Source organism: Pan troglodytes, chromosome 19 (genome assembly GCF_028858775.2).
Source record: "Pan troglodytes isolate AG18354 chromosome 19, NHGRI_mPanTro3-v2.0_pri, whole genome shotgun sequence".
Lineage (NCBI taxonomy): Eukaryota > Metazoa > Chordata > Mammalia > Primates > Hominidae > Pan > Pan troglodytes.
This window is the reverse complement of record NC_072417.2, coordinates 13,785,852-13,802,044: the sequence shown is the minus strand read 5'-3', so window position 1 is coordinate 13,802,044 and position 16,193 is coordinate 13,785,852. Positions and strand designations below refer to the sequence as shown.

General features: G+C 39.2%; 1 protein-coding gene across 2 annotated transcripts; it reads left to right on the top strand.

The window, feature by feature from the left end:
* Positions 1-3,936: 3,936 nt before the first annotated feature.
* On the top strand, positions 3,937-15,830 carry LOC468152 (olfactory receptor 3A1). 2 transcript variants are annotated; one of them, XM_054671213.2, is made up of 5 exons: positions 3,937-4,050; positions 4,518-4,677; positions 6,052-6,153; positions 11,190-11,967; positions 13,702-15,830. In XM_054671213.2, the coding sequence occupies exons 4-5, from the start codon at positions 11,196-11,198 to the stop codon at positions 13,827-13,829; spliced, it is 900 nt and encodes a 299-aa protein (XP_054527188.1). In that variant the 5' UTR covers positions 3,937-4,050; positions 4,518-4,677; positions 6,052-6,153; positions 11,190-11,195; the 3' UTR covers positions 13,830-15,830. The 2 variants fall into 2 exon arrangements, with proteins under 2 accessions (XP_054527188.1, XP_054527186.1); XM_054671211.2 differs by lacking the exon at positions 13,702-15,830 and having other exon boundaries at positions 11,190-12,604.
* The last annotated feature ends 363 nt before the right edge of the window (positions 15,831-16,193 follow it).

Sequence of the window (16,193 nt, the reverse complement as noted above, 5' to 3'; positions counted from 1 at the left end):
TGGCTAATTTTTTTTTTTTTTTTTTTTTTTTTTTTTGAGATGAAGTCTTGCTCAGTCGCCAGGCTGGAGTGCAGTGGTGTGATCTTGACTCTCTGCAGCCTCTGCCTTCCATGTTCAAGCGATCCTCCTGCCTCAGCCTCCTGAGTAGCTGGGACTACAGGCATGCACTACCACACTTAGCTAATTTTTGTATTTTTTTTTAGTAGAGACGGGGTTTCACCATGTTGGCCAGGATGATCTCGATCTCTTGGCTTCGTGATCTGTCTACCTCAGCCTCCCAAAGTGCTGGGATTACAGGCATGAGCCACCATGCCCGGCCTGGTTGTAGAAGTTTGAAATATATTTTGGATACTTCAGAACAGATATATATATGCTGAAAATCAAATTTGTAGCTTGCCTTTTCACTTAGAAAATCATTGTCATATGATGAGTAGAGGCTTGAAATTTTAGTGTAGGCAAATTGCTGTCTTATTTTTTAGATAACTAAAGTTCTTTCAACTTATTTAAGAAATATTTACCTCCTAAAATATTATAAAGATATTCCACAGAATATGTTCAATGTTTTACATTTTTACTCTTCAGTATAAGTATCACATCTACCTGAAACTGACCTTCATGCATGGAGTGAGAAAGACATATAATATCATTTTTTTCTTTGTGGTTCCTCAGTTGCTCCAGCACTATTTATTGAAAGACTTGTCCTTTCCTACTGATCTATTGGCCACCATGTCATAGATCAAATTTTCATATATTATTTACAGGTCCTCTAATGTGTTATTTTGGTTGATTTCTCTAATTTTGCTCAAATATAACACTATTTAAATTACTATTCCTTTAAAATATGTTGTGATGAACAGGGGCAGCCTAGTGAGATAGAAAGTTGTACTGTGGGTGGCAGCCGCTTTTAGCCCGAACTGAATACTGGCCTTCCCAGAATGAGCATGACATTGGATGTGGAGCCCTAGGCTCACACAGTGCATGACAGATACCAGGCACTTTGACGAGACCAACAGCAAAGCATCTGCAGATGAAATGTGGCCACTAGCCCTTTCCCAGTCGGTCAACATCCTGCAGGTGGAGGCATGTAGGAGTGTACATGTGCAAGAATTTCTTTTGGGTCTCTAATTAGGAACGGAATTAGTGCAACTATATTTAAAGAATAAAGCCCAAATTGTGTTTTCATGTGATGGTACAATTTTATGATCTCACCAGCAGCGTATAAAAATTTTTATTCCTCCAGTTTCAGCTTTCTACATATGGCTAGCCAGTTTTCCCAGCACCATTTATTAAATAGGGAATGTTTTTGTCAGGTTTGTCAAAGATCAGATGGTTGTAGATGTGTGGTATTATTTCTGAGGGCTGTGTTCTGTTCCATTGGTCTATATCTCTGTTTTGGTACCAGTACCATGCTGTTTTGGTTACTGTAGCCTTGTAGTATAGTTGAAAGTCAGGTAGTGTGATGCCTCCAGCTTTGTTCTTTTGGCTTAGGAATGTCTTGGCAATGTGCACTCTTTTTTAGTTCCATATGAACTTCAAAGTAGTTTTTTCCAATTCTGTGAAGAAAGTCATTGGTAGCTTGATGGGGATGGCATTGAATCTATAAATTACCTTGGGCAGTACGGACATTTTCACGCTATTGATTCTTCCTATCCATGAGCATGGAATGTTCTTCCATTTGTTTGTGTCCTCTTTTATTTCGTTGAGCAGTAGTTTGTAGTTCTTCTTGAAGAGGTCCTTCACATCCCTTGTAAGTTGGATTCCTAGGTATTTTATTCTCTTTGAAGCAATTGTGAATGGGAGTTCACTCATGATTTGGCTCTCTGTTTGTCTGTTACTGGTGTTATTTGGCTCTCTGCTTGTCTGTTATAGGAATGCTTGTGATTTTTGCACACTGATCCCTTCCTTACACCTTATACAAAAATTAATTCAAGACGGATTAAAGACTTAAATGTTAGACCTAAAACCATAAAAACCCTAGAAGAAAACCTAGGCAATACCATTCAGGACATAGGCATGCGCAAGGACTTCATGTCTAAAACACCAAAAGCAATGGCAACAAAAGCCAAAATTGACAAATGGGACCTAATTAAACTAAAGAGCTTCTGCACAGCAAAAGAAGCTACCATCAGAGTGAACAGGCAACCTACAGAATGGGAGAAAATTTTTGCAATCTGCTCATCTGACAAAGGGCTAATATCCAGAATCTACAAAGAACTTAAAGAAATTTACAAGAAAAAGTCAAACAACCCCATCAAAAAGTGGGTGAAGGATATGAACAGACACTTCTCAAAAGAAGACATTTATGCAGCCAACAGACACATGAAAAAATTCTCATCATCACTGGCCATCAGAGAAATGCAAATCAAAACCACTGTGAGATACCATCTCACACCAGTTAGAATGGCGATCATTAAAAAGTCAGGAAACAACAGGTGCTGGAGAGGATATGGAGAAATAGGAACACTTTAACACTGTTGGTGGGACTGTAAACTAGTTCAACCATTGTGGAAGACAGTGTGGCGATTCCTCACGGAACTAGAACTAGAAATACCATTTGACCCAGCCATCCCATTACTGGGTATATACCCAAAGGATTATAAATCATGCTGCTATAAAGACACATGCACACGTATGTTTATTGTGGCACCATTCACAATAGCAAAGACTTGGAACCAACCCAAATGTCCATCAATGATAGACTGGATTAAGAAAATGTGGCACATATACACCATGAAATACTATGCAGCCATAAAAAAGGATGAGTTCATGTCCTTTGTAAGGACATGGATGAAGCTGGAAACCAGCATTCTCAGCAAACTATCGCAAGGACAGAAAACCAAACACCACATGTTCTCACTCATAGGTGGGAATTGAACAATGAGAACACATGGACACAGGAAGGGGAACTCACACTGTGGGGACTGTTGTGGGATGGGGGGAGGAGGGAGGGACAGCATTAGGAGATATACCTAATGTAAATGACGAGTTAATGGGTGCAGCACACCAACACAGCACATGTATACATAGGTAACAAACCTGCACGTTGTGCATATGTACCCTAGAACTTAAAGTATAATAAAAAAAAAAGAAAAAAATTTTTGTTGCTCAATATTTTCATCAAAACTTGATATTATGTCGTTTCTTCATTTAGGCCAATAGTACATGTAAAATAGTGTCTCTATTGTGATTTTATTTAATTAATTAATTTATTTATTTATTTTGAGACCGATTCTCACTCTGTTGCCCAGGCTGGAGTGCAGTGGCGTGATCTCAGCTCACTGCAACCTCTGCCTCCCAGGTTCAAGTGATTCTCCTGCCTCAGCCTCCCGAGTAGCTGGGATTACAGGCATGTGCCACCATGCCCAGCTAATTTTTGTATTTTTAGTAGAAATGAGGTTTTGTCATGTTGGCCAGGCTGGTCTCGAACTCCCGACCTCAGGTGATTCCCCCCACCTTGGCCTCCCGAAGTGTGAGGATTACAGGCGTGAGCCACTGCTCCCAGCCTCCATTGTGATTTTAATTTACATTTGCTAGAAGAAGCTGAAAAGGCTGGCACAAAAGTCAGAGTCTTGAGGGCAGAGACAGTCACAGTGATCAGATGATGTCATAACAGTTGTTTTTTGAAGCAGATTTAAAAAAAAAAAAAGAGGGAAGGGAAAGTCTTATAGAAAAGTTGTTAAAATCATGCTTTGTGGCTTGAGGTCCAGCTCTGCTACATCCTAGATAGGTAACATTAAGTAAGTTACTAAACTTCCCCGAGCCTCAAATTCCTCCTCTGCAAAGTGGAGCAAATAACAAAGCCATGTCAAAGAGTTGTCCAGAAAATTAAGATAATGCACCAAAATAAAGCAAATATTAATGATTGCCATTTTATTAGTATTAATATTTGTTGATCCCCTACCAAGTGCTTTAACTATTATTTTATTTAATTCTTAGACCAACCCTCTGTGGTTGGAAATATTATTCTGTTTTTACACATGAAGAAATGGAAGGCCAGAGTTGCTGAGCAGCTGGTCCTAAGGCACGCCGTCAGTCACTGGAAAAGCAAGTGTGAGTGTACACCACGTCAGTGTTTTTCTTACCAGGCTGTTCTGGGGAAGTGTGAAGGGCTGGAGGTTTTGCAGCAAAGGAAATGCAAGGTCTCCATCATGGTGGGCACTTCCTGTTTGAACAGGGAGTAGGACATTGAGGGAGGGCTCGGCAACCTCTCCACATTCGCCGTTCATTAACCTCATCACCAAGAGTCTCAACTTCTAAGGTCCTGGCCTAGAGAATTACAGTGGGAAGAGACATCCCTCAGGACCGCTTGGTCCCTCCTAACTGAACTCAGCTCTTCTACCACCAATTCCAGAGTCATGATGGGGTCCCCAAGATGCAATCCCAGTGCCCCCCAGTGCCCCCGATTAACAAGGTCCTGAGGGAGAAAGCACTGCATTCCTGAGGACTCATTAGAAAGCCAAGGTTGGAGAAAGCTTCTCCCTTTTGTCTCCGTTCTTGTGCCTCCTTCTCACCTCCAGGGCAAGCCTGAGAGTCAGCTCTGTCTGCTCAGAACTCTTGTTCCGAGAGGAATCTGGGAGAACAACGCTCTGTCTGGATACTTACTCTAGCCTCAGCACCGCCATTAGATCCACTGTGGCTTTGTGAAGATGAATAAATTCTCTGGACTTCATTGGTGTGGTATGATAAATGGGATTATTAATACTCCCTAATTACCCCCATGAAACTAATATGAGGGGTGCAGTAAGGAGTTGGAGGGGAGGCCTCTTTGAGAAAATCAAAAGCATCACAAAGTCATAAGGCATCATTATTGGGTTCATTAAAAGCTTGGGTTGTTTATTGCTCTGTGGCTCCCTAAACCTCCGAACCTTCCTGGAAGGGCTAATTTCTGAGGTCCCCAGAGGCTGACACGGCAGTGGGTAGATGACTGGATGATCTCATTTCTGGCTCACTCGTTTTCTCATATATGGCCCTTCTTTGCTCTCTGGAGCAAAGGCCTGCACAGTGGTTCACCCGCTTCCTTTCCCTTCAATAGAAACCTTGCTGGCCTCTGTATCCATAACGAGGTGAGGACTCTCCGGGGGCCCCCTTCTGCTCCCTAATAACAGAGGTGGCATTTGAGTTGTTACCAAGGGGTCAAATCTCTTATTTCATGGAGGACCTACTAGAGAAAGAGAGTCTTGTTCGAGATAACATATCAAGTGAGAGAAAGATCTGGGACTCTCCCATGCCAGGGCACGTTGCCAATGCCCATCCTTCCTAGATGAAGCCTGCTTTCTGTTTTTACTGAAGTGAGTAGGAGGGCAGTCAGAGAATCCAACCTTCCTGCCTGGCCCCATTCCTCGGGGAGCAACGTTGAACCAGGTTCCTACAACAGAGGGTTGTATTGAGTCACGATCATCAGATGCATAAAGGACTTAGTTGGAATGTTGGAGCAGGGATCCAGGATCACTCAATAAGGGCAGCCTGAGCCTCAAGCTGGATGCCTGAGAGTGGTAATCCAGGTGAGCCTCTACAGGTGAGGTCATCACTGTGATCCTGTGTAAGACAGGCTTCTTGGAAACATAGACCAGTGTTCATCCTAGACTCTTGTAGGGTTATATGGCATCTCTGTGGGGTGTACTCTTCTAGCCTATTCTTATTTATTCATAGGGTCTGCCATTCCTAATTGCCAAATTCTTTTGAGATGTTCTATCAAAAAGACATCTCAGTGAATGGATTGTTTTAACTAATGTCTTAACTATTCCCAAATGAGTCCTCAGAACCACCCCATCTATCTTGACTCTAGAAGAAACTAATAAAAAAGAACAACAACAAAGAAACCCCACGCCATCTAGATAAAGGGAGCAGAGACACCTACAGCAGTACTCCTGTGCCTTTTCCTCACACTTGCACCTCCCTTAAATCGTATCAATCTTTTATCGTGTTGCACAAACTCCAGCTCATCCACAAAGCCTTTCCCAACTCCTACAGCCCAATCTGATGCTCCCTTTTACTGAAATATTGTTGCTCTTACGGTCATACTTTCAAAGTTCGTTTATTTCTTTCTTTCAGAAATATTGAACCCTACTGTATGCAAAGTGTGACACAAGGCATTAAGAATGCAAAGCTGAATTTGGCAGAAATCTGTTGGCAAGCCACAATGGAGTAGAGGAGGTGTGCTCTATAGAGAAATGTCCGTGTGAGAGGTTAACAGAGCTAAGAGCCGTAAAGTATACAATTAAAGTGCCGCAGAGTTTAGTGGACAGGAATATGAGATGGGGCAGGACCAGGAAAACCTTTACAGAGGAAGCACATTTTAATTGAGCCAAAGGATTTGAGAACTTAGAATTAGTTAGAGGATGTTCCAGATAAAGTAAATGGTTAGAACAAAGATGGGAAGATACAGAATCAAAGGGTGTAAAACCTTACAACCTGAGTTAAAGTGGATGGGAAAGGGCAAATGAGAGGTAGTTTAATTAATTACTTAATATGTAAGGGAGTTGTTCTGTTCCTATAGATATGTCAATTCACAGAGTATTTATAGTGAATGATTTCTAAGTCGATGATTAGACTCAGAGGGTGATACAACAGGAATTGTTGATTTAAGAATTTTTAGGAGACACCCTATGCAACATCTCCCAAATCCGACAGCCACCACCTTATGGGGACCTAATTTGGGATTCTAGCTTTGAGGCTTCCACCAGCTCTGCCTGGTGTCCGTAACTGCTGCTCTGCCTTAATTGCAGATATAAAATGAACCTGTGTAGAAAAGGGAATCTCTGCGGGGCCCAGAGGGGGCAGCTACTGGCTGAGGGAGCAGAGAGTGAAAGAAAAGAACCAGATGTTATGCCCCTTCCATAAACGTAATTTGAAAAGCTTTCCTTCTTCAATATCCCAGTACAGTCAAGTAACATTGGAAAAAATGATTCCTTGAAAGTTTAACACAATTTTTCCATTTTTTGGTGGGGATGGCGGAATGTTGGTGGTAGTGTAATGGAATGGAGTCCCTTTTTGAACAACTTTCTCTGTATCTTTTTCCCATAGTAATTAGCTTGTTTCAATTTTTTCAACTTTTCTCGAGCAAGTTTTCACATGATTTTTAATCATATTTTACCAATTATGTCCAATTTTTCAAAAAATATAGATTGCGGTAAAGTGACTTTGTAAGTATTTTTTAATCTTTTAATGTAACTGTGATTATTTTCCTTTATAAATTGTTGTTTTATACAGTTGTATTTTCTTTCTTTTTATTGATTGAATTAATAAAAGTTTTAACAAGTTTATGTACCCCTTTTCCTCCCCATAAAAGATTTCTTGAACTTGTTTATTAGCTCTGTATTTCTTTCTACTCAAGTTTTGCTTTTATTATGACTTTTCTTATGGTTCCTTTTCTAATGTCTTGATTGGATCATTTAATTCTTTCGTTGTTGTGGATATACTCATTTAAGGCTGCGAATTCTTTTCTGAACACTGATTTAATCCATTTTTTAAAATGTGCTGCTGTCATTGTCTCCTTTTTCTTCTCCTGCAGATATTCTTTAGTTTTAGTTTTCATTCTCTGTTTGGTCCAACCGTTTCTTAAGGATTTCTTTAAATATTGGATTTTATTTTTAAAATCATGTTTCTTTCCACTGGGCTGTGATCATATATTATTGTTTGTATTATTTGTTCTTTTGAAGTTTGCTGAATTTCTGGTTTTATATATGCTGTTTCTGGGCAGTGAATGTTTCATGGGCACTTTAAGGAAGTTGTACAATGTCAATTGGTTCTACCTCTTGAAAAATATTGAGGTTTTCATCACCTTTATTCTGCCAACTTAAATTTATATGGACTGAAAGTCACTAAAATCCACTGTTACCCTGTTTCTGACTATTTCTCTTTGAACGTCCTGTGCTTTTTGCTTTACGTATCAATGCTATATACTTAGGACATTCGTTTTCATACCTATTACATCTTCTTGCACCCCTTATAAAATGCTCTTCTTTTCCTCATTTACTGACTTTTTTGAATTCAAACACATTTTATATTAAGATTATGATCCCTGCTTTATTTTCGTTTACATCTGACTGGTATTCCTTTACCTTTCACCCTTTCTAATTAACTTGGTTTTGGCTGTATATTTTGGCATCAGCCTAGAGTTGTATTTTTTAGATCCAACCTGAAATTCTTTTCTTTTGCTAGATGAGCTTGGCCCACTCGGCTTTATCATTGTAAGTGTGTTTGGTACTAATTTTGTTCTGTTATGTTATACTGTTTGTTTTTATTGTTTTGAAATAGCCTTTCACTGTAAGGGCTACATTTGTCTTTGTTTTGTATGCATGCTTCCTCTTATATTTTAGGAGATTTTTTTCTAGGGTTACTTTTATAACTGTAACTTTGTGTAGAGTTCCAATACCCTGTTTTTAGTCAGTGTCTACTAATTCCCTGGTATAAGCACAATGAAATTAGTATATTCCTGTTTCTTTTCCCTTTTCTCTCTCTCCTATACCATGTAATTTATTTGATTATGTTATATTAATCTTTCTTTTATGCCGATTTGTGTACTTATACCCCCATTATGTAATTTATCAGGTTTAAATAACATCTTTTAACATTCAGCTATAGAAGATGAGGAAATCAACACATACATCCTCCTATCTCCTTTTTTTGCTAATTATAAACATTTTACCTTTTGAGATTTTAAAAACATTTACATTTTCTTTCATACTTATAATTTTCACAAATGTTTTAGTCTTAGACCTATCGTTAAATACATTTAATATTAACCACCAGTTTATAGACTGCAGAGTTCCTATTTTTCTTTTTGTTGACTGAAGTCTGTTTCTTAAAAAAGCTGCTGTTAAAAAAAACAAAACAAAACTCTGAAGTCTGCTTTTTTCAACAATGGCTAATGTTTGTAACTTTCCTTGAATTCTCAGATTGCCAACTTAACTTTATATATGAATATTATATTTGAATAATAGTCTAGATAGTTTCAACAATTTTGGATCACATTTCTTCCCCCGGAGACTGCAGGCATGTTCTTCATTACATTCCAACTTTGACTGTTACTTTGGAGAAATGATATGCTACCTTAATTTCTTTCCTTTAGAATTGACAGGATTTTGTTTGTCTGTTTTTTGACTAGGCTATCCATTTTTTTAATCATTGATATTCAGTGATACCCCAGTGGTATGTAACAATGCTGGCATTCTGCATGAATGTTTCCTGGGACAAAGTGTACACTTTTGAATTGTAAATTCAAGTGTTTCTGTAATTTTTTAATTAAAATTGAGTTTTAAATAATTGTTCTTTTCCACTTTTTTGATTTCCTCCTTTGATAACTCGAATGTACATAGATTGGATCTCCTTTGTCTTTTCTCATATCTGTCATTTTCTCTCTTTTCTCATTGCATCTTGTCATCTTTTAAAATACTGTTCCTGCATCTAATTTTTTTCCATGTATTGTTTCTAATATTGGTTTTTTTGGTGTAGTAATTTTACATTTCTTTAACATCTTTTCTTTCTTCTTCCAGCTCATATTTCTTATCTTTCTTGCAATCCCTTCCCTCAGCTCTTATATTTTTACTCTGTTTTCTTATTTTATACCGGAAAATGCCTCCTTAAGTTTTTTTTTAATTTTATTTTTAGAGAGGCTGAAATGTTTGGTAACAATTTTCTTTTTTATTGTTATTATTTTATTTTTTTAAGTTCTGGGGTACATGTGCAGGACATTCAGGTTTGTTACATAGGTAAACATGTGCCATGGTGGTTTGCTGCACCTATCACCCCATCACCTAGGTATTAAGCCCAGCATGCATTAGCTCTTTTCCCTAATGTTCTCGCCCCGGCCACCCTCCCATGACAGGCCCCAGTGTGTGTTGTTTCCCTCTCTGTGTACACGTATTCTCATTGTTCAGCTCCCACTTATAAGTGAGGGCATGCAGTGTTTGGTTTCCTGTTCCTGCATTAGTTTGCTGAGGATAATGGCTTCCAGCTTCATCCACGTCCCTGCAAAGGACATGATCTCATTCTTTTTCGTGGCTGCATAGTATTCCGTGGTGTATATGTACCACATTTTCTTTATCCAGTCTGTCATTGATGGGCATTTGGGTTGATTCCATGTCTTTGTTAGGTAACAGTTTTCATATGTTCAATGGCAACATTCTTTGATGGAGTGAGTTTTATCATCCATTTGTCTTTCTTGTTTATTTACCTCTTTTTTCTTGTAGAATCCTTGTTTATATGCTATGCAGGTTTGTTTTAATCCTTAAATGACATGAGTTTTTGCCAAACTAGATATTCACAAGATGCTTGTATCTTGCAAAGCTAAGACATGTTTCAGACTAGCAGGAACCTACCTTGTGATTCAGAATTGGAGGTAAATTATTTTAGCTTTTATTTGTGTGTAATGAATGCAGACAGGTAACTAGAACTGTTAGAACTGATGTATTTTTTTCTATCTTTTGCCTCCAGTTTTATGCTTTATCTATAGCCTGTGTACCTAAGTCTTCATTTAGCCTTTTCTCTGCTTCTTGAGTCCAATTCAGGGTCACAGAGGATTATGGTGCCATACTTTACACCATATACCCATTATTGCAAACAAGAGCTTTGGTTTTGTTTTTTATTGATTGCCCTCCCCTACCCACCCTTTTTTTTTTTTTTAAAGAGAATTATACTCATTTAACTCTTCTACAGTCATGGATTTCCTCTCTCTGCTTCTTGTCACTCTCCTATTTGATATTTACTGTTCTTGAATCCATCCAATCTAGTTTATGGATTTGGGTTGTGGACACTTACTAGTTTCTTTGAAGATAGAATCTGTATGTTTATTTTTCTGCTTGTTTTGGAAAGAGATAAGTTCTGAGAAGAGAACATTTTGGATTTACTCGGCCATGTTCAAACCAGAAGTACACTTTTTGCTTATTTTTCCCAAGGGTTTGTCTTTCATAATCTTTACAAATAGGTTCTTGCAGCTGGGGGGCGGGTTGGAGGAGGGAGGTCCAGAGTGGTAATGTTACCTGTGCTTACGCCTGCAAATAAAGTTATTCAGGTAAATGTAGCGACAGAGTAAACAAGTGTAGTGTGGCCTAAGGAGCGCAAAATTCCTTACTTGTACAGAGGGAACGTGGCAGAGGGCTGGGCAAGTAGAAGGGGGTCTGTTTCTTTTTCTTGAGTAAATAAATTATTGGGAGGAGTGATTCTTTTCCTCCCTGGATGTTTCTTTGCAGGAACTCATGCAGCCAGAATCTGGGGCCAATGGAACAGTCATTGCTGAGTTCATCCTGCTGGGCTTGCTGGAGGCGCCAGGGCTGCAGCCAGTTGTCTTTGTGCTCTTCCTCTTTGCCTACCTGGTCACGGTCGGGGGTAACCTCAGCATCCTGGCAGCTGTCTTGGTGGAGCCCAAACTCCACAGCCCCATGTACTTCTTCCTGGGGAACCTATCAGTGTTGGATGTTGGGTGCATCAGCGTCACTGTTCCATCAATGTTGAGTCGTCTCCTGTCCCGCAAGCGTGCAGTTCCCTGTGGGGCCTGCCTTACCCAGCTCTTCTTCTTCCATCTGTTCGTTGGAGTGGACTGCTTCCTGCTGACCGCCATGGCCTATGACCGATTCCTGGCCATCTGCCGGCCCCTCACCTACAGCACCCGCATGAGTCAGACAGTCCAGAGGATGCTGGTGGCTGCATCCTGGGCTTGTGCCTTCACCAACGCACTGACCCACACTGTGGCCATGTCCACGCTCAACTTCTGTGGCCCCAATGAGGTCAATCACTTCTACTGTGACCTCCCACAGCTCTTCCAGCTCTCCTGCTCCAGCACCCAACTCAATGAGCTGCTGCTTTTTGCTGTGGGTTTTATAATGGCAGGTACCCCCATGGCTCTCATTGTCATCTCCTATATCCATGTGGCAGCTGCAGTCCTGCGAATTCGCTCTGTAGAGGGCAGGAAGAAAGCCTTCTCCACGTGTGGCTCCCACCTCACTGTGGTTGCCATATTCTATGGTTCAGGTATCTTTAACTATATGCGACTAGGTTCAACCAAGCTTTCAGACAAGGATAAAGCTGTTGGAATTTTCAACACTGTCATCAATCCCATGCTGAACCCAATCATCTACAGCTTCAGAAACCCTGAAGTGCAGAGTGCCATCTGGAGGATGCTCACAGGGAGGCGGTCACTGGCTTGAGGAGGTCTCAATTGACCCTTTCTCCCTGTGTCTTGTACTAAAGGAAAAGTCTTCTAGAGCCAGAAACTAGGAAGAAAATGGTTCAGACCTGTTTCTGTTTCATGGGCGTAAGAAGGACTTTTTGTAGGGAATAATAGTTTTCATTTCTGAAAGCAGCCCTGTCCAATTATAAGCAATGAGTGTATAGGATCTGCCAAGCCAGCCCCTTAGACAAATTCAGCTTCAGGCACCGTGTTCTCTCCTTTCTGGCTAGAGGTGAAACCTAGGAAGCTGTGAGTGCTGACAGGTTCATGTTCCAGAAGGAATGACTCTTTGGTTGGTTACAGCCTGAGTTGCCAGAAGTACCCCAGAAAACTCCCCCCGAGAAGTCATATTTTTCCCTCAAGTTCAGGTGTGCTTGGTCTGTTTATAAAACATAGGTCTAGAGATTAGGATTGTTTTATTTCTCCCATCAGAACTCTAAAAGCAAAAATAAAAAGAAACAAAAACAAAAAAGTAGCTCTTTCTATTCCCATTAAACAAGGACCCCATAGCATAGACAGGGACAGAGGGGAAGCTGTATGATTATGTATTCTCTAGTAATTCTGGAGCACCTGATACCTGTGTGCAGCTCACAGACTTGTTTCTAAATGCTAAAACTCCATTAATATGTATTATATATCTTATGTTACAAAAATGAATTTTCCTCATCTTTTTCTCCCATGTGTTTCAAATTTTTTGAAAAGATAAGAATTTATAATCTAAGCATTATTTACATATTTCAAAAAATCCAAGACTACTCAATATGAAAATTTCTCCAAAACTCTCACTCTTAGTCTCCAAACCTCCTTGCTGAGATAATCCATAACTATAAATGCAAGTCATATGGTGAGGAGTCACCCTGAATGTCCCTTCTCAGTAGGGGAGTGTGGCTCTGACCCAGAGCATTAGCTCAACTTGCTTGAAGTTAAACCAGCCATGATTTCGCTGTATCTTTTCAGCTTCCCATTTAGGACTCATTGCCCATTCCTGGCAACTCTGCTGTGCCACTGCTGTTTCCAAATGCATTTTCCTAAAACTTTCCTTTGACTGGCACCTGTGACTTGGCTTCTCTATAATATTTTATGGGGGTGAGGGATTGAATAGATGCGGTAAGATAGAGGTAAAGAGAAAAGACACAAAAGAGGGAAGCAAAACAAGATTGGAGGAGGAGAGTTGGTGGGAAAATGAAGCGGAAAGATGAGGAATAGGGAGAACTGGGAGAGAATTGCAAGTGGAGGGGGTTAGGACCAAACGTGGTACACAGAATGGGAAATGAGAAAGAATGGAGGAATTGGATAAGATGCCTTGAGACTATTGAAAGATCAGAGGAAGAAAGCGGGGGCATAAAATAAGTGGGTCACACATGAGAGATGTGGGCTTCCCATTCTATGTTTTCCAGCAATAACCAATTCCAGCACTCCTGATGCCATCATTGTAGTCCATCTTCTCTACTAAGAAGGAAGTGATTGATATTTTAAGTTATGCTAAGTGTACAAAAAAAGTACACCAAGGACTTGTTTTCTCTTTCTCTAAACAGAGGTGCTCCTAGGATGTCAGGAAGAAGGTTTACTAGATGAGAAAACACAGAAGAAAAGAGTGCTGGGTATTTTCTCCAGCTACGTATCTAAAATGTCCTCAAAATTTGTGACGAACTGCTCAACTTAACACTCCCTACCTTTCGAGTCATGCTGGCTGACGGCGTCAATAGACACAGGAAAAAGATGCCTTTTTCTGATTCTTATTGCATCATCAGACAAACTTCAGGGACACAAAGAGTGAGTCTTCTTCCAGGGTCAAGAAGACCGTTGGGGAAGACCTGGGATGTGGTTCTCATCTCATCCCTTCTCTCATTCACGACGCACTTGACCTTGAATAAGTTGATGAGTTCCTCTGGGTCTGTTCTTGACCAAAAGCACTAGGTTATATTAAGGTTCTTCCACTGCGAGATTTCTCCGAGTCTGTTAGTTTGAATGAATAGAAAGACTGTATCTGTTTACCCTGAGAGAGCTACCACACCTTCCACCATCACTTCTTTTGGTACATTTAACCCCTGCAGCAAAACTGAGCCTGCTGTTTATCTCCAGAGATCTGGTGCCTCTGGCATTTCTTCAGCTGGCTCTTTACTTCAAGCCTCAAGGAGAGATTTCTGTCTTGGCCTTGTCACTAGGGTGGAATGGAGCCACTGGGTCCAGCATCATAGAGAATGGCCAAAGGCCTGATTCCCAGGTCCCTGTTCACCCTCCAGGATCACACGGTTTCTTTAACAATTTGGGAGATTCTGTTTCTTTTGGAATTTTTCTCCCCTTTTATATTTCAAACTGGAAATCTCCTTGCCACTTAAAAATTCTATTATCCATGTAATACATCATGTTGTAAATGTACAAACAGTACAGAACATCACCACCCTTCCGCACCATCCGCACAGTAATCTTATCTTTAAAAGTAACTACTGTTAATAGTTTCATGTTTAGCTTTCCAGACAAATGAACACACACAAACACACACTCACACACACAAACACACCCACATTCAAAACCATACTGTGTTGTAATCTGACTTTTCTCTGTCTATATTGCATAGTATAATTCTTACATGTGAGCCTACAAATCTATCTTACCCATTTTAAAGGCTGCATAATATTCCATTTATGTAAAATTATAATCTATTTAACCACACCCCATTGATGTAATTTAGTTCCTGTTTTTGCAACTGCCAATAATACTGAGATTAGTATTTATATATCTATCTGAATATCTGAAATTATTTCCAGTGGCTAAGTTCATGAACGTAGTTTGTGTGTTTGTGTATAAGTACATGTTCACTATCAGAAATACAAATGCAAAGTTAAAGTTTAATAAGTATTCTGCCTTTGTATTTGCCAAAAAATGTACAGCATTTTACATCCAGATTGGCAGTGTATGCGAATGCTTGTTGCTTCACATCTTTGACCTCATTGGATGTTATATATATCTTTTTATATTTGAAAACTAGATGAAATACTGTATTATTTTTAATTTGAATTTCTTTGATTATGGGTGTGGTTGAACACATTTTTATGTACAGTCATGTGTCACTCTACGACGGGGATACATTCTGAGAAATGCATTGTTAGGTGATTGTGTTGTGCGAACATCGCTTATCCCTGTGTAAGAATGTACTTGCACAAACCTAGGTGGTATGGCCTACTGAACACCTAGGCTATATGAAATAGCCCGTTAATAGCCTATTGCTGTGACCACTGCCATGTATGCAGGCTTTGTTGACCAAAACATCATTATACAGCACATAACTGTATTTATTTGTTATTTGTATTTCTTCTTTGCAGGTTTCTTTTTCTTTTTTTGTCTTTTTTTTTTTTTTTTTGCCCTTTTGGTGATAGTTTATCTTTTTGTAAATGATTGGTAGAAACCTTTTCTGTTTTAAAATGGTAATTCTTTGCCATATATGTTGCTAACATATTTCCTAATTTCCCATTTGTCTTTAATTTTGTGTAGAGTAACTGCTGCCCAAATTAATTTTATATTTTATGAACTTTATCTTCTTTGTTTTATGTCATGCTTAGGAAAAAGAGCTTTTTCATCTAAATGCTGTATAAATATGTGTCTGATGTTTTTCTAGTATTTTTACATTTCTTTTTAAGTCAAATATTTAATATATTTAGAGCTTATTGTTATGTATGTTCTAATTTTTTCCTAGTAGATAACAATTGTCTCAACACAATAATTTTATTATTATAAAATCTAATATAAGCTCGATTACATATACAGTATATTGATATTATATATATAATAAAAAAACATAAATTCAGCAAAAGTAAAAATATTTTAACTGAGACCAATGCTGCCACCCACGAAGCAAGTTTGCAGTTCAAGCCTCACCAAGAGAATTACCTATCAAACATGGGAAATGACACGTGATAAATAATGTAATTGAGAATCTCCAGCAGAACTGAATATTCGTAATGTCCAGGATACAGTCCAGAATTAATATATGAAGAATCAAGAAAATGCAACACATTCTCCAGAGAAA